This window comes from Bombus fervidus, chromosome 16, assembly GCF_041682495.2.
Source record: "Bombus fervidus isolate BK054 chromosome 16, iyBomFerv1, whole genome shotgun sequence".
Taxonomy (NCBI): Eukaryota; Metazoa; Arthropoda; class Insecta; order Hymenoptera; family Apidae; genus Bombus; species Bombus fervidus.
In genome coordinates, this window is record NC_091532.1 from 9,710,889 (window position 1) to 9,731,712 (window position 20,824).

The 20,824-nt window shown below is 29.2% G+C and overlaps 5 protein-coding genes and 1 long non-coding RNA gene across 7 annotated transcripts; 3 read left to right on the forward strand and 3 right to left on the reverse strand.

Annotated features, from left to right (window-relative positions):
• Nucleotides 1-108: 108 nt before the first annotated feature.
• Nucleotides 109-2,056, forward strand: LOC139995602 (solute carrier family 35 member E2A). The gene is made up of 5 exons (XM_072019214.1): nucleotides 109-655; nucleotides 771-1,022; nucleotides 1,160-1,346; nucleotides 1,456-1,659; nucleotides 1,744-2,056. The coding sequence occupies exons 1-5, from the start codon at nucleotides 301-303 to the stop codon at nucleotides 1,934-1,936; spliced, it is 1,191 nt and encodes a 396-aa protein (XP_071875315.1). The 5' UTR covers nucleotides 109-300; the 3' UTR covers nucleotides 1,937-2,056.
• A 159-nt stretch (nucleotides 2,057-2,215) lies between these two features.
• On the reverse strand, nucleotides 2,216-5,339 carry Cth (Cystathionine gamma-lyase). 2 transcript variants are annotated; one of them, XM_072019212.1, is made up of 8 exons: nucleotides 5,266-5,339; nucleotides 4,750-4,884; nucleotides 4,160-4,447; nucleotides 3,921-4,055; nucleotides 3,719-3,854; nucleotides 3,485-3,637; nucleotides 3,170-3,335; nucleotides 2,216-3,095 (listed from the first exon to the last, which is right to left on the reverse strand). In XM_072019212.1, exons 1-8 carry the CDS (start codon nucleotides 5,299-5,301, stop codon nucleotides 2,951-2,953), a joined length of 1,194 nt encoding a protein of 397 aa, XP_071875313.1. In that variant the 5' UTR covers nucleotides 5,302-5,339; the 3' UTR covers nucleotides 2,216-2,950. The 2 variants fall into 2 exon arrangements, with proteins under 2 accessions (XP_071875313.1, XP_071875314.1); XM_072019213.1 differs by lacking the exon at nucleotides 5,266-5,339 and adding an exon at nucleotides 5,161-5,179.
• A 731-nt stretch (nucleotides 5,340-6,070) lies between these two features.
• Nucleotides 6,071-8,924, forward strand: LOC139995606 (transmembrane protein 59-like). Its single transcript, XM_072019219.1, has 4 exons — nucleotides 6,071-6,362; nucleotides 6,449-6,563; nucleotides 6,793-7,076; nucleotides 7,346-8,924. The coding sequence occupies exons 1-4, from the start codon at nucleotides 6,222-6,224 to the stop codon at nucleotides 7,673-7,675; spliced, it is 870 nt and encodes a 289-aa protein (XP_071875320.1). The 5' UTR covers nucleotides 6,071-6,221; the 3' UTR covers nucleotides 7,676-8,924.
• Lint-o (L(3)mbt interactor in ovarian somatic cells) lies at nucleotides 8,507-12,220 on the reverse strand. Its single transcript, XM_072019201.1, has 5 exons — nucleotides 11,084-12,220; nucleotides 10,774-10,984; nucleotides 10,594-10,703; nucleotides 10,154-10,528; nucleotides 8,507-10,070 (listed from the first exon to the last, which is right to left on the reverse strand). Exons 1-5 carry the CDS (start codon nucleotides 12,218-12,220, stop codon nucleotides 9,924-9,926), a joined length of 1,980 nt encoding a protein of 659 aa, XP_071875302.1. The 3' UTR covers nucleotides 8,507-9,923.
• A 2,086-nt stretch (nucleotides 12,221-14,306) lies between these two features.
• Nucleotides 14,307-15,424, forward strand: LOC139995608 (uncharacterized). Its single transcript, XR_011802014.1, has 2 exons — nucleotides 14,307-14,444; nucleotides 14,871-15,424. It is a non-coding gene; the product is annotated as an uncharacterized lncRNA (long non-coding RNA).
• Nucleotides 15,356-19,970, reverse strand: LOC139995589 (uncharacterized). Its single transcript, XM_072019198.1, has 8 exons — nucleotides 18,256-19,970; nucleotides 18,094-18,184; nucleotides 16,715-17,757; nucleotides 16,421-16,634; nucleotides 16,191-16,352; nucleotides 15,823-16,111; nucleotides 15,566-15,761; nucleotides 15,356-15,488 (listed from the first exon to the last, which is right to left on the reverse strand). The coding sequence occupies exons 1-8, from the start codon at nucleotides 19,597-19,599 to the stop codon at nucleotides 15,420-15,422; spliced, it is 3,408 nt and encodes a 1,135-aa protein (XP_071875299.1). The 5' UTR covers nucleotides 19,600-19,970; the 3' UTR covers nucleotides 15,356-15,419.
• Nucleotides 19,971-20,824: the final 854 nt, after the last annotated feature.

The following is a 20,824-nucleotide window of genomic DNA, read 5'->3' on the forward strand; positions in this document are numbered from 1 at the left end:
ATTAAAACAAAATAAGTAGAAAGTTTTATTTCAACTGCAATTAGTTTCTGAAGTGTTAAGTAGAAATGATCGTATGGTAAACATACGAATTTGGTATAACTACAAATATATACTATTTTATAATAATGCAATGATTATAAAATAACTATTATTACTCAAATATACTCAAGTGAAAATTGTATATCAATGTTAATACCAAAAGCTTTTCATGTTGCATAATACATTAAAATTAAGATTTTTGTTATAAATTTAAAAGTCTCTAAGAATATAACCTCTTTAATCCTTGAATGAAACATATGAATGTCAATATCATACGAATGTGAAAAATGTGATCTCAGAACCAAAGTTGTATGTAATGTTATAAACATTTCACTTGAAAAGAAACTGTATGTAATGGAAAATCATTCTGTTCGTATAAATTACGCCTTAACACCTCGTGACACAGAACAACAATTAATACATGATGGTGAAACTAAATTATATGAAGAAAATATTAAGAAACACGAAGAAACGATTGTAACAAGCGAAACTATGGGCGATTCATTCTATCCCAGAGCTATGTTATTTCTAGTATTATGGTATCTCATTAGTGGATGTACTTTATTCTTGAATAAATACATATTATCATATATGGAAGGCAATCCTACAATTTTGGGTAAATTAATATCTAAACTAATATAAATTTTCTTTTCTATTTCATGTTTAAAATTATAAACTTGAAATGTTAACGATTTTTGTCTTTAATATTAAATGTTAATTTATTTCAATAGGTGCTTGCCAAATGTTAATGACCACGGTTTGTGGATTTATTCAAATGTATTTTCCATGTGGAATGTACAAAACACGTCCCAGATTAATGAGACCAGCAGGTTTTTATAAGCATATGATATTGGTTGGATGTACAAGATTTACAACTGTAGTACTAGGACTAGTATCACTTAATTATGTAGCAGTGAGCTTCACAGAAACTATTAAAAGTAGTGCACCACTATTTACCGTCCTTATTAGCAGATATTTATTAGGTAAGAATCAATATATAGTTATATTTTATTTTCTATTATTAATATACAATCTTTTAATAAACATTTCTACTTACAAATATTTTTAAGTTATATAAATATTTGTTATTCGAAATATTAAATTAATATATTATTTACAGGGGAACATACAGGGTTATATGTAAATTTATCTTTAATTCCTTTAATGTGTGGTCTAGCTCTATGTTCAATAAACGAAATTAGTTTTGACCTCAGAGGATTTATTGCAGCTATGGCTACAAATGTAACAGAATGTTTACAAAATGTTTATTCCAAAATGTTAATCAGTGGTGATAATTTTAGGTATACGTAAGTATTATATATATATAGATTAATATTAGATCTTTTATTTACTGCCATTTATACCTTACACTATTCAACTAAATTTTTTACATTCATTACTAATATGAAATTACAGGCCTGCAGAACTGCAATTCTATACTAGTTTAGCATCAATTGTGGTACAAATACCAGTATTGATCTTATTTGTAGATTTACCAACAATTGAACATTCTTTGAGTTTTAAATTATTCACAGCATTTCTACTTAATGGAGTGTTCTTCCATTTTCAAAGTATTACAGCATATGTACTTATGAATTACATCAGTCCTGTGACACATAGGTGTGCTTTTTATGCTATTTTAAAATAAAATATTTATAAGATATTTTGAAATTTGATTACTAACAGTATTTTGTATCATTGCAGTGTTGTTAATACAGCAAAGAGAGCGTCTTTAATCTGGCTCTCTGTTTTACTATTTAATAACCCTGTAACTGGTTTATCTGCTATGGGAACATCTTTAGTAATAATAGGAGTGTTATTGTATAATCGAGCACAAGAATATGATAAACTAAACAAAGCAAAGTTACGATACAATTCTAAAGTTAATTTACAATAATATTAATTATTCAGATTATACAAATTTGATATTTAATAAAAATAATTAACACGTTTACGTTAATTACGTAATGAAAAATGAAAACAAATGTAGTAATAATTTTTATAATAGAGTATTTTATTCACTGCAATAATAAATTATTTATAATTTCAATTCTCTTTATAAAGTAAAAGTATATTTTACACTTTAGATGCATTTTACAGTAAAACAACTCTAACTGAATACATGTAATAATTCAGATATACATGATCGTAAAAGTTTTGTCATATACAATGAGTATATCGTAAGAAAAAAATAATTTATTTTTTGACAAATTAACATATATGTATGTAAAATATTACTGATTTAATACAAGATTTAAAAAATCTTAAGAATAATTTTTTATTTTATTAAAAAATGTAAAAAACGATAAATTCCTTAATTTATTTTATCTCATTAATTAATGTATCATTATTGTATCAGTATCATTAATGTATCACTAATTTTGTATCATTATTTTTATACACAGTTTAAAAATATTAATAATTGTCTAAAATCCTCTGAATTCAATGGGTACTGTACAATGGTGTACAATTTTTTCATACAAAGAATAGATGATATAAAAATATATACAGGATACGGCACTATTAGAATAAATGATGTACATATAATAATGTACATTATGAAACATGCGAACATCAGTGTAGTATGGAATGTTAAAATATGAATGGCAATATATCCTTCCCAAAAAATTAATTAATTTCAAAAGATAACATGTATAGTATCATAATTTTCTAAATTAAGTTGGCTCCTACTATATTAACACATTGACTGCTATGATTGGGGTTAGGTTGGCATTATGTTGATATCAGAATTAATTACGTGTAAATTAAATAAAAAATTATTCATAAAATTTTTACTATTTCTAATAGTTATAGTTTAAAATATTAAATGCACCATAAAGTGCTTGAACAACTTTTCTTTTTAGTAGAGTATTATGTAGAAAATCATCTGGCAATCAACATATTAATATGTTTACAAACTAGCTTTAAGAGCTTGATCAAGGTCAGCTAAAAGGTCTAGTACTGTTTCAAGACCAATAGATAAACGAATTAACTTATCAGTAATGCCTAATGTTGCTCTAGCTTCTTCAGGTACCGAAGCATGAGTCATCACGCACCTATGCAAGAAATTAAAACGATAAAAATGGTGGAAAGACTTATATGTATTGATGATAAACTATCATTTACTCACGGTAATTCAGCAAGAGATTCATAACCACCAAGTGATTCTGCTAACGTAAATAATTTTAAAGCCTTTAAAAATTTGCTGGAATCACCTTTTAGATAAAATGAAACCATTCCACTATGACCAGAAGTTTGTTTAAGAGCAATTTCATGCTGTGGATGTGAGGGAAGGTCTACAATTAAATTTTATATTTTACAAGATGAAAGATATCAGTTACATATTATCTAATTGTAGGGAATATTGTGTTACATTTTTCTAAAATTGTATGAGATGTTAAAACATATAAAAGTTATAAATTTAATACTTCATAAAGATACATACATGGATGGATTACTTTTTCTACACAAGGATGCGATTCTAAAAATTGTGCAACTGCTAATCCATTTTTCATATGTTGCTGCATTCTAATTTCCAGAGTTTTTAAACTCCGATTAACCAAAGAACAATCTACAGGAGATGGAACAACACCCATAGCTAACATAAAAATTGGAAATTATATAGAAAACTAGCTAAAACTAAAATTAAAGAAATATTAGGGATGTAATTCAAAAGTACCATTTTGAAGAAATGCAAGTCTTTGTGCTAGATCATCTCTATTTGTAATTGTTGCACCCATAATAACATCTGAATGTCCATTCATATACTTCGTTAGAGAATATATTACAATATCTGCTCCAAAATTTAATGGTTTCTATAAAAAATATATAACATAAATTATGTAATCATATTATAGTGGTAAATAAAATGTACTACTCACCTGGAAATAACATGTTAGGAAAGTATTATCTACTACTACAATAATTTCAGCATCTTTTTGTTTGACTGCTTGAACAACAGCCTGAATATCAACTAACTTTAGTAGAGGATTAGTTGGTGTTTCTAACCAAACCATCTAAAAAATATAAATGTATAATTCATATGTTTTAAACAATATCAAAATTTGTTTATTATTATAATTAATATTATAAAAAATAAAATTTCAAAATTTCTCCACACCTTTGTATTAGGTTTTATATTGGTTATAACATTATTAATATCTGACATATCTACAAATGTAACTGTTTTACTTTGCGTGCATAAACATTTTTGGAAAAAACGATTAGTTCCACCATAAATATCATCTGCAGATATAATATGATCTCCTGCATTTAATAATGAAGTTACTACTGTTGTAGCACCTAAACCTGATGCAAAAGTTAATGCATATTTTCCATTTTCTAGAGCAGCTAAACAAGTTTGTAAAACATTTCTTGTGGGATTGTTACTTCTTCCATAATCATAACCCTAGAATTTAATATAACATATAACATTAATAAATGATAAAATAATGACCCAAATAGTAAGTATATAAAATTTAACTGTTTATGATTTTTATCAACTATGATTAATAGTTCTTAATAATACTTAATTTTACAAATAATAATAAAAATAAAATAATAATTAATTTTACAAATTAAAAAATGTTTAATTTATGTATAGCTTATATAAGTACTCACATTTTTATTATGTTATAATACTATAAGATACATTAATAATTTATGAAATATCACTGAAACTAATTTAGTTTTAAAATAAAAAGCATTTACCTTAGTTTGCCCAGGTCCATCCTGACGAAAAGTAGTGGACATTACAATAGGAGGTACTACTTCCCAATGATTCCATTGTAATGGATCTTGTCCGGCATGAATAGCTTTTGTGGCAAAACCCATTTCTGTTGACATCTTGTTAAATGCATTTATTACATAATTAACAGTAATTTTTATTGAATAAAATGAATTTTAGATAACAGGATATTATTGACAATGAGATTTGACACATTACCATTAATCATATATATTTTGATTTTAATTACATCATGTTCATGTTATGATAAATGCCATTTTTTCTTTTTTTAATAATTTCATCGAAAGATTAAGATTTGAATTTTTTAATATATATATTGTCATTATCAAGCAAAAAGAAATTCATCCATTATATCTAAGATAAAAATGTATTACTTCAGTTATTTTTAAAGATTTTTAAAAGTAACACAAAAATGATAGGTTCAAAACTTATATAAATTAGAATTTATATTAATGTTCTAAGAATTTTGGCACACGTACTTTTACTATATTCAGTATAAAATGATAACCTCGCATACGACAGTGTCTACTTACGATCAGTTAGCCACGTATCATCAATCAGAAAATTACTACTAAGTGCCACTGATAAAAGGCTGATGAAACACGAAGCTCCTCGTGATTGCTTCAAACCTACAAATTTTACATACGTCATAAGCTCACGATATATATCGAATTATATTGTATTATCGAGATATCGCTATCGCAATTCAAATATTATAAAATAGAAATTTTACTTGAATCTATATTAAATAAAGTATAATAGCATTTAGTTTTTTTCTTAAGATCTTTGTTATGTGTTATATGTTAATATTTCTAATATGTTAATATTTCTAGTGAATTTTTTATAGATAAAGAAAACAATTATAAAATAATCGAAAATAATTTATTATTAATTATCTCAACATTTTATCTCAACAATCAAATCAACATTGACCCTTTACAAAACATTACAGTATTTGTCTTAATTTCCTATATATAGTTTACACTTTTTTATCTTTAGTAATTTTTTTCAGTACTACTGTTAATCTAGAACTTAAAAATAAAATTTGTAAAAAAGAAATCATAATGTATCTTTGTAATATAATATATCATAACTTCAAATTTCAAAGAAAGATTTTGGTTTAATAAAAAATTATTAACATATTTCATGAAGCTCGTATGAAGCTTTTATTCATAATTTTACTAATGCATAGAAAATGTTACAGATTAGCGGATGACATGCATTTATAATTCTGAAAAATAATATTGGTCGATTCTTATCAACGACAAACATGTCGACCAATGCGACGCATTCCCACCATAATTAAATCGATATTTATTCGATTATTCGAGGAGCTATCAACCTTCTCTCAGTGAAGTTTCTTCGTCTAACGAATTATTTTGATTGATACGCTAAATACTCTTTTACAAAATACAGAACACAACAGTTCTCTGAGATGAGAAAAGAAAAGGGAATTATTTCGTTGCTGTTATTATTTATTATAAGTCTTGTACGTGGTGATATGTTTTGTAGTCTTGTAAATCGAGAAGATCCGTGCATTAACTTGTGCGAAAAAACACCATTATCTTTTACAAATGTACGCGTTATCGGCAAATATATGTTTATAAGTTACATATTATGAACTGATACATTAATGATGACGATGACGTTCATTAATTCTAGAGTAAATATGTCAAATCATGCTGTCAACGAGGATGTAGATTCTTCAATTTAGTGGATTTACATTATGGATTAGAACCAAACAGCTTAAATGGTACTAGGGATGCCTGTGAAGCTTGTATGTAAAGCATATAATGATTATAATGGCATTTAAATTAAAACTAAATTTAATTTTAATTATAGAATAAAATATATAGTATAATATTTCATATAATTATTAATTTAAAAGATTATTTTTGCATGCCGATTAAAAATATTTTTTATAATATAAATTACTTTCTAAAAAATTACATAGGATTATTGTAACTAATAAATTTCTAAATAAAATATTTTTTATTTTGTTGTAGCATGTACAGAAGCATATACAGCTCCTCAAGATCGCTATACATGTAGCACTGGTTGTGATTTCATGGCCAAACAACGTGTTTCAGATTTGTTATCACTATTTTCTGTTGCTGTCTATATAGAGGAAGGTGTAGATTCCAACTTACTTGTAATGTCACCTGATATGCCTGAAAATGATATTTTGAGTGATCCAGGTTTGCGGAAGGAACTTTTTCCAGGATGGTGGGATTTTAATGGATTTAAATTGCCACAAACATATATTAAGACTGTTCCACTAGATGCTGGGGTAAGTTTTTAACTGTGTATTTTATAATAAAAATTTAAATGATACAATTTTAATCATTTATTGAATATATCAATGAAACTAAATATATATATAATTCAATGAAACAAAAGTTTCTTGTTAATTTAATATTTCTATTTTTAAAATTTATTTTATTTTAATTATAATATATATCCCATTTTTTATATTTATCCTGTTTGGAAATTTCACTTTATGTAGAATATATTTATTTATCATAAATCATATAAATCTGATTGATTATGATATGATAGACAGTGGATTATGGTGTACCATCAGACTACTCTGGAGAAAATGACCAATCAGCTTCAGTACCTGGATCTGATTGGCTTCAGTGTGCCTCGAAACATATTGGACTACCACATTGGCTTTTAGCCTTTGCTATTGCAGCAGCAGCATTGTCTGCATTTTGGTTATGTTTATATCCAGAAAAACCTACTGATCCTTTTAAAGAAATACTTATTGAAAAATCTGATATTTCTCCAACAGCTACATTATATGTACATGAAGCACCATTTCATAAACAGCCTCCACCAAAATATTTTGATAGCGTAGATCCTGCAGATATTAATATCAAAGTTTAGCTAGGACCTTTAACTTTATAATTTTTTCAATAATTTTGAAGGTCGTTGAAATTTCATTATGATAACGCCGTTTTCAATAAATTGTTTATATTATGTATCATAGATTGTTGTGAATACTACAATTATTAAGAAGTATCTGCACTTTCAATTTTCAACAAAATTATTCATAGACGAAAGATAATCTTCTAAGAATATATGTGTATAAAAATACGACTTTAAAAAGTTAATTTTGAAACATACATATGAAAATTAAAATCAAAATAAATGATAAAATAGGTAATAAAATATTTTGTGGAGAAAATTTATGGTCGAATAAATGGTGATATATGATAAAATTATTTTATACAGAATAACATTGTTTTTTTATAATAACAGATCTTATTATTCTTCTTTTCCCAATAGATAAAGTAACTGAAATCAGTATTGAAATAAAACTTGCAAAGTAAAAAGGTATATGCACATGTATAAGACTGCAAATTATGTACTTTATTAATAATTGAGTAAGGATTAAAAATTTTTGTATTTATATCAATATATTATTTTGTTAAATATAATGTATAAATATAAGAAAATTTATGTATTATCATTGAAAGCAATTGCTTTTGGGAAGTTTTGTTTTATTGTTCTTACATTGGTTATTCATTTTAATAATGATAAATTTTATTTTACATTTAAGTACAGTCAGCTTGTTTCAAGATGTTTGTATATTTAATGCATGCATGTATTCTTTTGTATCTTTTATATCCTATATTATAATATAGTGAAGTTTAAAATCATAAAGATGAATTTTGGAGTAAAAGGGTATGTATTTGTAAAAATTATAGTTAGAAATTTATTTTATCAACTTATCTTAACTTTTATTTTACATGAGGAAATGTGAAATATTGCAATTATAAAAACAAATATGATACAATGTATATTTGAGGAAACTCTAAAACATTATGTATGATATTATGTTGTATCATTTAAATACCTGATATCTTATGTCATTGTAATTATTGAAATATGGTTTGAGGCTTTTCGATAGTACATGTCAACTACATTGTGCAGTAATATATAAATTTCATAGTTTTTCTCAACAAACTAAAATTAATATATAATTATATAACCAATGTAAGACGTTACTTAAAAATAATTAAAAAAGTCACAATGTCTTTATCCTTTAGTAGAATATTATGAAGTATTGAATATGCAATGTTTAACAATTTAAAGTAATTTAAAATAAAGGATCAATGAAATAGTTACACAATTATTAGTGTATTTATGTTTCAAACAGCGATATCTTTTTCGTATTACTGTAACGTTAAAATAATAAAATATATCATGGTCTTATTCAGAATAAATATTGATATATATTGGTGTAAATGTTACAAATACGATGCTAAGATGATACATTAATGTTATAAATTTTTTGATGAACTAGTTTATAAGCAAGTTTTATGTGTCTTGTATATCATTATAGGAATTGATTTCAAAATTTGCTTTATAAAAAATGACGAAACTTTTTTTTATGTTTAATATCGATATCGAAAACTAAAGTAATTATAAGTCTTTGAAAAATTGTCAGAAATATTCAAAACTTTAATATGTTATGAAAATTGTAACGGAAATTGAAGTTAAATGTTTCTTTTAATTACATAAAATGCAATATGCTGTAAATATTAATATAATTAAAGGATAAGAAAGTATATTTCAAACCAAAGTATCATGTTCCTTACATAGGATAGTGCTAATTTATTGTATTAATATTTATTATCTCATTATATACTGCAAAAATAAAAAAAAAAGATAAGGTATGCAAATAGTACTTTTTATTATACTTTTTACTCGCACTATTTTATTCAAACAGAACAATTTTTAGAATTTTTCTTATGAGACAGGAAGTTAACTTTAAGACGTAACAAGTGACAAGATTAGCACCTTTTAAAATGTTGATTACAATCATCGAACATAAGTATATTCTACTGTAATAAGGAAGGTTTACATTAATAATAAGTCATTTAATCTATTTAATGCAAAAATTTGTGTACAAAAAACAAAGCTATTTTGAAATTCTTTTATTATTTTTTACGTTAGTTTGAAGTTTTCTATGATAAAGAATTATTTTTTTAATTCAAGATAACCACAATATGTACAGTATAAAAAAGTATCCTGAATCAAAAAAATATTTAATTCTTAAATATAAAAGGAATCAATTTGTACAGTATAATTAACTTTGTTTAAATATTATTCTAAGTAATTAAAGCATTTACAGCCAATAAAGTTTTGGATCATCTCTTCGCACTTGTAATTTTAATACATGTCTATATATTTTTAATGCTGGACCTAGAAGTAAATCAAGTCCACTTAACACATCAGACCGTTTCATTAATAATAAAGAATGGCCATCAATGTCCTGAAATACATATCAATATATGAAATATTTAATAATAGATAGCAGATAACACAAGTTTTTTTTTTGAAACAGAAGAAAAGTACCTGTTGTCTGAATACTTCTGCTTCTTTTGGAAAAAGTCTTGCAAAATATTGATACACTTGTTCAGATGTCCAATCAGAAGCATCAGGTATATTTGGATCAATTCCATCTCTTGGACTATCATCTTCCATTTGGTCCGAAGATCCTCTGGCAGGGGAAACTTGAGGACTTAGAACTGGGGGTAACACAGGAGGATTTGACGGTGTATCAGGTCTAGTAGTAACCAGATTAATATTCTGGTTTATATTTGTTTTATATTGTTTTTGAACACAATCATTGCATTGCCACTTTGAATTTGATTTAGGAATTATTATACGTGGTGTGTGACAATAATAATGGTAAGCATCATCGCAAGTAAAACATGTTGCAAGTGGTCCCTGTAAAATCAAGCTATATTACAATAGGGAAAAAGTTGTTAACATATTTTTTATAATTTACTTACAGCATCTGAGGTTTCACAACATATTGTACAACTCTTGCAACGTTCACATTGCCAATTGCTACCTGCTTTTTGAATCATTTCTTCTGGACTATAAATACAACTTGGATGTGCTATAAATAAATGAAAATACATCAAATTACTAATTTAAAACATTTATCATATTTTCAAATATGCTAATACCTCGTACAGTACAATCACGACAAGCAACTAAAGTTTCTTGTTTTTCTTTGGCACAAAGACTACATTGTCTGCAAGGTCCATCCTTAACAGTTGTTTTAGAAGAATCTTGCGATTCTTGAGGTATAGAAGATTTATTTTGCGAGCCTGGTTGTCTCCCACGTTTTCTTTTTACAAGATTATTGTCAGAAGGATCAAATACTTTTTTTGCTCTCTGGAACGAAATTGCATTTTCAATTTTTTCGACATATACAAATCGAATTAAGAACTTTAAGCAATCAATTATATTTAAAAAATAGAAAAAAATACATACCTTTCTACGAGCACTGCGAAAGCCTCCAACATTAGTGTTGGATGGTGTAGGCGAAGGATTAGTGGAACTTCTCCCCGCATCCTCGTCCTCTCGTTCTTCGCTTAGATGTCCAGTCTCTTCTCTCTTTTCTTTTTGCGAATTTATTTCTTCTTTATTATCTTTTCGATAGTCCTCAAATTTGATTTCTATGTCCATAGGATCGTCTGTTCGAACTAGTAGGCGCTGTTTACGCTCAGCTTTCGACGACCTTTTAAGGTTATGAGTCTGATTATCCGTATTTTTTGAGTCTTCTTTCACATCTTCAACGGAGGTTTGTGATGGCTCCTGCGGTTCTCGTTCTTTCAAAGAATCGTGTTCTACTGATGATTCGGTATTTTCGTTTCTTCCAACGATTATTTCGAAACATTCTTCTTTTCTGATCTGTGGATCAGATTTGGGACTTGCCTGACGCGAGGACCTCGGTGTATTCGACCTAGAGTCCGTAATCGTCAGGTTTTCTGTTTCGTCAAAATCATAAAGACCACCTGTGGTTGATGAAACAGTTTGTAATTCCTTACGTCGCACGTTTCCATTCTCAAGGGTAAAAGATTCTCGATGTGTTGGCTCAGCGGTGGTTGTCATGTCAGACGTCGCCACCAACGAGTAATTGCCGTTAGAAAGACGCGTCAGATTACCACTTGCTACTTCTTTTCCAAGAAAATCTTCTACCATACGTCTAGAAGTAGGATTTGAGACACCATCAAGCAACTGTTCGATCAATCTGTAAGCTGGTACACCTTGATCAAGGTAATCTGGCTCCTCGACAACGAGTTCTGCCACGGCACCCGCTACCATCCCGGAGTTTAATTTCTCTTTGACGAAACCCTCAGGTCGATTTTTGTAAAGTTGTAACCGTGACCATTTCGAAGCATTTCGGTAACTAGTGTTACCCTTATAGTCGACCTGTATCACTTTTTCTGCTTCGATTAACCGATGAAGATCGGCTATGGTGTCCCGTGCATCCACCGAAAACTTCCTTAGTAAGTAGTTGCAGATACGATCAGCGTCGGGTCGCGCCTTTCGTCGACGTAACTGATCTATTGCCTCCAGGATTTGCTCCTCATGGAGTATTTGCGTTTCAACCCGGTGTTGCTGCATTATTACGCGTCGATAAAACCTTCTCTGCCACAATAGTATATCTGACAATTTCTATTCGCACGATCGTTAAAAAGAACGTAGGACCGATGTAAATTCGTTTCACGGTGATCTCTGCACGTTTTCACGGTGCTCGATGCATTCGCGCGTGATGTCATAACGACCGGCAAAATTCTATATATTGCGCGTATACATCCGCTCTTACTTTATCATTTAGTTGACTTTCGCATAAATGTCCGCTCTGTTTTCGAAATGATTCTTCTTAGAACGTAACATGAAAGCGAAACTCTTGCAACCGTATACCTATCTCAATTTATTATCGCGTAAATATCGAAAGTTCTTGATTACCATTCGAAACAATGGGTAGATAAAATGTCGATCATTCTTGCGGCGGAAACAGTCCGCTCCGCTTCGTATCAAGCGCAGAATCGTTCTTACACATATAAACAAGTTGAAGCAGTACGTTATAATAAAAACGTATATCTCAATATATTTCTACGTATACGGATTGTCTAGTCGCTTTTTTTTCAGCTGTACAAGCATATCAGATTGAAATGAGAAAAATAACACGACCGATGAAACTCGTTAACGTGATGCAATATTATCGATTGCACGGATCGACCAAGTCAATAACGTGCAAAATCTATGGCGCATTCGGAACGCGCGAAATGTCCGCTGACTGTTTGGCATTAATCAGCCGAGTAAAGCGATTAAATGCGGCTCGGAAAATGGAGCTCACGAATTATCACTTTCTACCGTCTTATGTCCGCTACCGGGAGACAATTTCGAATCGCGTACCATAACTGCGCTGATCCATTGTTGGACTGAAGCCGAGAGAGGTGTACACGACGACGACGAAGAAGCAATCTGACAAAGTCAGGTCGTCCGCCGCTGCTGGATCGAACATCGAACTGCAACGCGACGCATTTCACACCCTTTATACGCACTTTTAACGACGTCAGGATACTTTCGTGTCCACGTACGTAACTTCCTTTCGGTAATCGTCCTCACTGACGATTTAAAATTCGAACAAATCGTTATCGAGGTATCGCAGTCCGAACAAAGAGAACTGTCTTCGTATTGGTTCGAAATTGCTTGCTATCTTTCTCTTTTGTTTCGCTCGTGAAAATCCACCGATCCATGCACCCATAAATAATGTCTTCTTCACGAGGACGAAACGGTATAATCGGGGAATAATCGCACTACATACGTGCCAAGTGACCGTCGAACGTTTTCGCCACGCGCCAATCGTCCAACAAAACGGATACCTCTCCTCTTTCACTGATCTCTCTCCCTCACCGTCTGTCCAACAACTTTTCCACAGTATTGGATCTCTCTCTGTAAGCGCGCTTCGCGACAGGCCACTTCGATACACGCGACCAAACGACACACCACGATTTCATGAGTCCACAGTCCTTATGTGCATGCCACACCAACGCGTATTCGCGCTTACGTGTATATATGTTATACGCGTATGTGCGTATACGTACCACGCGGGATATATCGTCGCCGGTTGCGTTCCCTGTACGATACCTTTGTACGCGTTGACACTGTGTACAAACCGTTCGCTAAATCTTTCCACACTCTATCACCTCGATCGTATGCGATGACAAGTACTGCAATTTTAAGAATATCGATAAGCTCAGACAATCGTATCGCACAATACCGCAGCACACGACAAACCTGCGAGACGCGGTCTTTTACCGAGGTAGACTCGGCGCGCGCCAGCCTCTTTTCTTACTCCCGGTTCGACCCGACAAAAATCATTGCGAATCCACGCACACCTACAACAACATCGATTCGCTTATTACAAATCGCCTTCACGTCGATCAGTTACGAATTTTTTTCATCATTTCTTATGTCGTTCCGCGATAGTTTCACGAACATCGCATAACTCCGATGTAGCGCAACGCGTGAGACGCGCTCTTTTCCTAGAGGCGGCCTCTTGTGCGCGCCGCGCTACCTCTGCTCGTTTCTACAGAACGCCCAAAAAGATCGAACTCGGAGAAACTGTGACGCACTTCACCTCACTGCCACTGTCACTTCCGAGAATTCTCAAAAAATCGTTTGCATCGCCGATTAACTTTCTAAACGAACTGCTTTCACAAATTATTTCGACAAAAGCGAAGAGCGCGAAGCCGGGTGCGGCTACACGCGAGTGTGGACGGACCGCCGCTGGAGTACGGAACACGCGGAGCGCACTTTTTGCGGGGACGGGTCCGTGCAGGTACGACGATGTCTTTCTTAGCACCCGGTAGGGATCGGCTTCTGCGCATTGCTTTACTAATTTAACAGTTATTCTAATAATACCTTTTCTCTTTTCTTTCCTACCCATTGTCATTTAACTACATAATTTTGTCACTTTCTTATTTAAGTAATTCAATTAATAAAATATATTTTTTTGAAAAATATTGAGAGATATTCACGGAAAAAAGATTTTAGGAATTTTACTCTTAATAACTACTTTTTTTTCATATTTTGCTAAATATTTAGTACGGTATGATATATTACGCAGAATTAAGCGATAATTTATTATATATGAGTTTAAAGCATAATGTATTTTTTGTGAATTTAAATTGAAATAAAAGTATGTCTTGGAAGAAAATTTTTTCTATGATTTGCATGTGGTACGTTACTGTGTCTGTGATTTTAGAAACGACCGTGACGTATCGGCCATTCCCGAGCGCTGCTATCCTCGTTCCCGGCCGAGTAGCTCCCTTTTGAGCCTGCTTTCAGATCGACGGATCTGACGCAACAGATCATAAGCAAATTTTAAGATATGTTGCACGTGGCATAATTTAAATACGCTTATTTTTGTAGAAGCTTTTGATACCAGGCTCCGTTTGGAACGCGTAGAATTGGACTTTTCGAAGGTACCAAGAATATCGAGAAAAGTATATAAATTGTTGATTATGAAAATACAAATGCTTAATGCTTAATGCGCAAAATAACGTACGATACAATATTGGATATATTTTGTATAAGAAAATATAGATTATAACTTTTTATGTTAGACTAACAAATATGCTCCATAGTAGTAAATGGAGAAATAAAAGAAGGAAAATGGTAATTATTTCGTGTTTCAAATATTTTATTGTAAAACACTGTAAAAAAATGTAAATGTAAAAAATACACACGTTGTAAAAAACTTTATATATGTTTAATAATACAACCATTATCAATTATAAAGGAATTTTATAAATTAAATATAGCTGTTTTCTTTGTCCATTACATTTGTACTTGTAAAACTGTGCCGCTGAAGTTTTGAGATCTGTTAAAAAAATATTATAATTTAATTACTATTTACAAATATGGATGATTATTATTAAGATATGATTTTGTACATACCAAATTGGTCGGCTTTACTTTGTGGATAAGTTTGTTACTATCCCTTAATGGACTTCGCTGGATATTGTTTCCATTTTTGACCTCGAATGAAGAATGTAATCGTTTGCTTATGGGAGGTGTTTGTGCCTTTGGAATACCAGATTCTGTTGGTCGGCGTTTAGGTGTCGTTTTCTTTGGAGATGGTAATTTATTACTTCTAAAAAATAAATTCCTTTTTATTGTTCTAAGTTTTCAGATATAATATAAGTTCAACATACCTTCTTGGACTATTATTTAGCCCACTATTATTACTGACATTTACACGTGTAGTTACTGGTGAAATGTCACAAGAAAAGTTACGTTTTTTTGGGCTGTTAGCTACATGCGATTGTACTTTTCGCGTTTTAGAATGTTCAGTATCTGGAGTTGATGAAGCTACCGGTTTTGAAGATCGCGATTTTTTTACTGATTGAAGTCCGTTGGTTGTGGAATTAGGTGTACTACTAATTATCTTATGAGGTGGTGTTGTACTTCCAATAGATGAAGTTATTTTTTTATCAATAGTTTCTGCAAAAAAGGCAAATAAAATATTAGTATAATAAGGAAAAATAGAAATATAATTTTTTTTGTTCATTTAACAATATACCTCTTTTTTGCATATTTCCTATAGGAAGAATAGCTTTCATTGGTCCCTTTTTATTTATTATATCAGTGTCTATCTTCTTCTTAAATCTATTTTTAACTGTACATATCATCGAAGTTTTTTCTTTCTGTAGGTCTAAGGTTGCTCCCGTTTTAGTTTGCATATCTAAAAGGAGATACAAATTAATTATCTTAAATATTTTTCTTGTCAATGCTACAAAAACAAAAAATTACCTTTTGGTAATTGATTTTTATTGTTATTTATAATGACTTTTTTATTCAATACTGGGCTAACAAAACCAGGATCACTAGGAAAACGTTTTGTTACTTCCTTCAATTGAGATGTATCTTTATTGGTAGATATTAATGAACCTGACTGAGTTTTAACTGGTGGTGTTTGAGATACAGATACGCTTCTTCTAGTAAAATTTTTACTAATTGTTTGCTTCTAAAATAGACATCATTATCTATATTAATTTATTAGGCAATTTATTAAAATTTTGCAATTTTTTATAGTATTATGCTTACTTTTGGTCCTAAGTTTAAACTTAATCTATTAACAGATTTCGATAGAAACGATGACTGCTTCTCATTTTCAGATTTTAGTTTTGATTTTTTTGGAGTTTGTTGAATTTCTATATAATCATTCTTACTTTTTGTATCTTCATCAACATTACAATTATTGGAAGCAACATTTAATACCTTTTCTAAATTTTTAAGTATATCCAAAGTTGGATGTTCTTCAGTCTGCCTACATATTAATTTTCCTATGTTTGCAAGCAGTTCGATTACCACTTTTTCGTTCAATGGACTGTTATTTTTCTGTTTACAAAAAGAATCGTTTTCAGATATTTTTTGAGCACTAAATTCATTTTTATCTTTTTCTTTGTTTATGTTTTCAATATTTATTTCGATTTCTGAAGTTTCACATTTTAGTTTATTATTTATATTATTTAAGTACTTTTGATTATCAATACATTTACTCGTATTTACATCATTCAAATTTATGTCTTCAAAGAATACTGATTCTTTAATACTTTCTGTTGAATCACCAGTCAAATTACCTTCTTTACTATATTCCATATTATTTTCTGCCACATTTTTAATTACTTCCAAACTACTACTTGATTTTGGTGGACTCTTTGATAAATTATTGGTTGCGTTAAAATAAGTAGTTAATAATTCGGTATTGTTCTCACAATTAATGCCTAAAACTTTCTCCAAATTTTCCAATAATTTATTTGCTTCTATATTCTTTTCTGTTTTGATTAATTTTTTAAGATCTAGTAAAAGTGTTACTGCTGTAGTACGTTTTTCCATTGATATTGGTTCAACAAGTTCCATTTCTAAATCTTCCACATCTTTTTTCATTTTATTACTAAATTCGTTTTTTCTATCTTTATATGACTCATTATCTTTATTCTCTGTAACTTTTATATTTTTTGATTTTGAACCAGGTCCATCAGGAGATACAGGCAATTCAATTAAATTTTCTGAAGTTTCATCGTCAAATGCTGGTAACAACTCTAATGTCCATGAAGGATTGCTTGTAATGAGATCATCAATGCTTGCTAAACAATAAAATGTAAAATGCATATCATTTTAAATTATTGTTGCAAATGTATATTTAAACTATGTATAGATTTAAGTATCAATTTTGCTTATTTTAAAAGTATATTCTAGTACGGACCATTTCTATATTTTCTTTTATATTTTTTTGTTTTAGTTATTTAAGGCTTAATTATTGATCTCTTTTATTATATACTCTTACTACATTTTCTGATATTAAAATTTTATTGGATCAACATTATCCAAACAAGTTAATGAGAATTAGATTTTTGATAAGCAACATCGATATGGCACTTATTATATGTATTTAAAAAATATTGAATGTAATAAGAACTTACAGCCCGAACTGGTTTTTATAGCCAATTCTTCAAAAGTTTTTGCAAGAAGTTTTGCTTCATGAAGTATTGATTTATTAATCTTATTTCCTTCCTGTAAAGTAAAAATGAACTAAGAAATGTTTTTTGTCAAATAATTTGTTATATATAAATTAGGAAACTTACAAGGAATACAGAATCTGATGATGTATCTGAAATAGTACTTTTATAGTGTTCATTGCTACAATTATTGTCTGGTGTGAAAATATCAACATCTATTAACTTATTATTTATATCACACATTTCATTTCTTTCAGTTACAGTTGTACATTCTTTTATATCACTGGGAGAATTATATGTGAGTTCATCTTTATTACTGGTACAATTTTGAGGAATGTGAATCCCTGATAATCTTGCTTTAAGTTTATTAAAACGGTCTGTTAAATCAGACAATGAGGATCTTGTTGATACATTTGCTACAGAAATCTCTAAATTCTTTGTTGGTGATGATACAGATTCTCTTTCTTTATTATGATCTTCACCTTCAGTTAATTTTGTATTTTCTGATTTTTCTGACGAACAGCTTTCTAGGAATGTTCGATTCATAGTTCCATTTGATAACATTAGTGATGAACTAATAGTTGAAGAAACAGAATTTAATTTAGGTATAGAAGAAATATTTGACAAATTTGAAGATATAGAACTTCCACTATCACTTTTTAAGAATCCTTCATTTAGCATGTCAAACGAATTTAAGGAAGAGATGTTACTTGCACTATTAGAATTAGTTCTTAATGATGCAGATAGTGATATTTGATGTGGACATTCTGATCTCTTTGGAGATGTTCCTCCTTGTGAAAAAGAACGCCTAGATTTTGCAATTTTCAAAGTTGCATGAGGAACTAACATTTCTTTTTGTAAAATAGATTTTATTTCATTTTTATTTGATTCACTGTTTTCTTCAAATAATATATCATTCATCACAGATTGATTCAAGATGGATAAATCAAGATCTTGAACATTAATGGTAGGTATAACATTATCTGTTTTAAAATTATTGCTTAATATATTAGTATTACCTGAATTAACAATTATACTTTTACTAGTTATTTTATTAGCTTTTGCATTGTCTAGATTTAATTTGTCATTAATTAAAAACTCATCTAATGTTTTATTCAGTTTTAACTTTTGTCTATTTTTCTTCTTAGAAATACGACTATCTGGTAAATCAAAGGAACCTGATCTTAAATAAGTATTCTTTTTGCATTTTAATTTCAATGCTTTTTCTAAAGTTATTTCAAAAGGATCATCCTTTTTCTGAATATATTCCGTAGTTTTATGTAGCACCATATCAAAAGGATTATTTTCCAAACTATCTCGTTTTCCTATCATTAGAGAACTTGTTTCGTTCATTCGAGTATTATAGTTATTGCATATAATATCTGTAGGAGCTGGTATTAAAGGCGATGCAAGTCTTGAACTTAATGAACCCTTTCTGTCAGGGCTATCTAAATCTATAAGATCACACATATTCACGTTTTTCTATTTACGATGTTTGAGATCTTCGTTTCCAATAATAGTATTACAATGTTGTCATACCAATTAAATGTTTCTAAAATCGTAACGAAATTTTATGATACATATTATTATTATTATTTGCAAACACCGTTGTCACAATCTGTAAATATGCGAGTTGTTTCTTAACAAATACATAATTTCTTGATATATATTAAATTTCACTTTGATCATTGATATTTAAAAATCATTTGTTATATGAATATCACCTTAAATATAAATTGTTTATTTTTTGTATAATATTCACGTATTCGGAGATACTAACGTCTAAGTCTAGATACTTACAGTTACTATTACAGACAATTTAAAAATTTCTACTCTACTGCCCCCTAGTAGATATTTAAAAACTAAATGCTAAACGGAAGTTATTTATAATGTATTTCAAGATAATTTAAGAAACAAAAATAAATATATGCATAAACTATTAACAAGTTAAAAAATTATTCTGGCATAGAAACTTAATTTCTAGATCATAAAAATTATAGAAGAAGCACATGCTTAAAAGTTATATTGTTACATTTTCATCCATGTATTATCATTTCCTACTAATACAAGCATATTCATATTTCAGTTGCCGTTATACGTCACAGATCTTACTATCAGAAATCAAAAGTTGTGTGGAAATTCGTTAGCGTTCTTGATTACCTTCAGTATTAAATCATATGAGTAAAATAGATTATTATTATCACATTAAAGTATGCAAAATATTTTAATATGGATATATGATATCTTTTCTTTAAATTGACATTGAATTCTAAATATATGAGTATAAATGTATGAAATTTATGAGCATGTGAACTGTTTATAGAAACTATTTATTTATATTATCTCTACTTATGTAATTCAAGACTACCAGATAATAAAAAACTCGTTATGGTATCCTTGAAATATTTAATCAGATATAAGAAAATCTACATTGTAAAACAACAAAAATGATTTAGTAATAACATCTAATGTATAAAATTATAATAAGAACTTCTAATTTATATCACTATTTTTATATATATATTTAAATTTTACATAACCTCTGAATATAAAACTAAATTTAAAATCTGGCAATTTATTTAAATACCAGCAAATTTTATTATACATATATATAAAATCAAAACTTTCATAGTTCCCTTCTTTTTATACAGGTTTTCTAGTAAAAGCCAAAGATTGTCGACGCGTTTCACTAGTG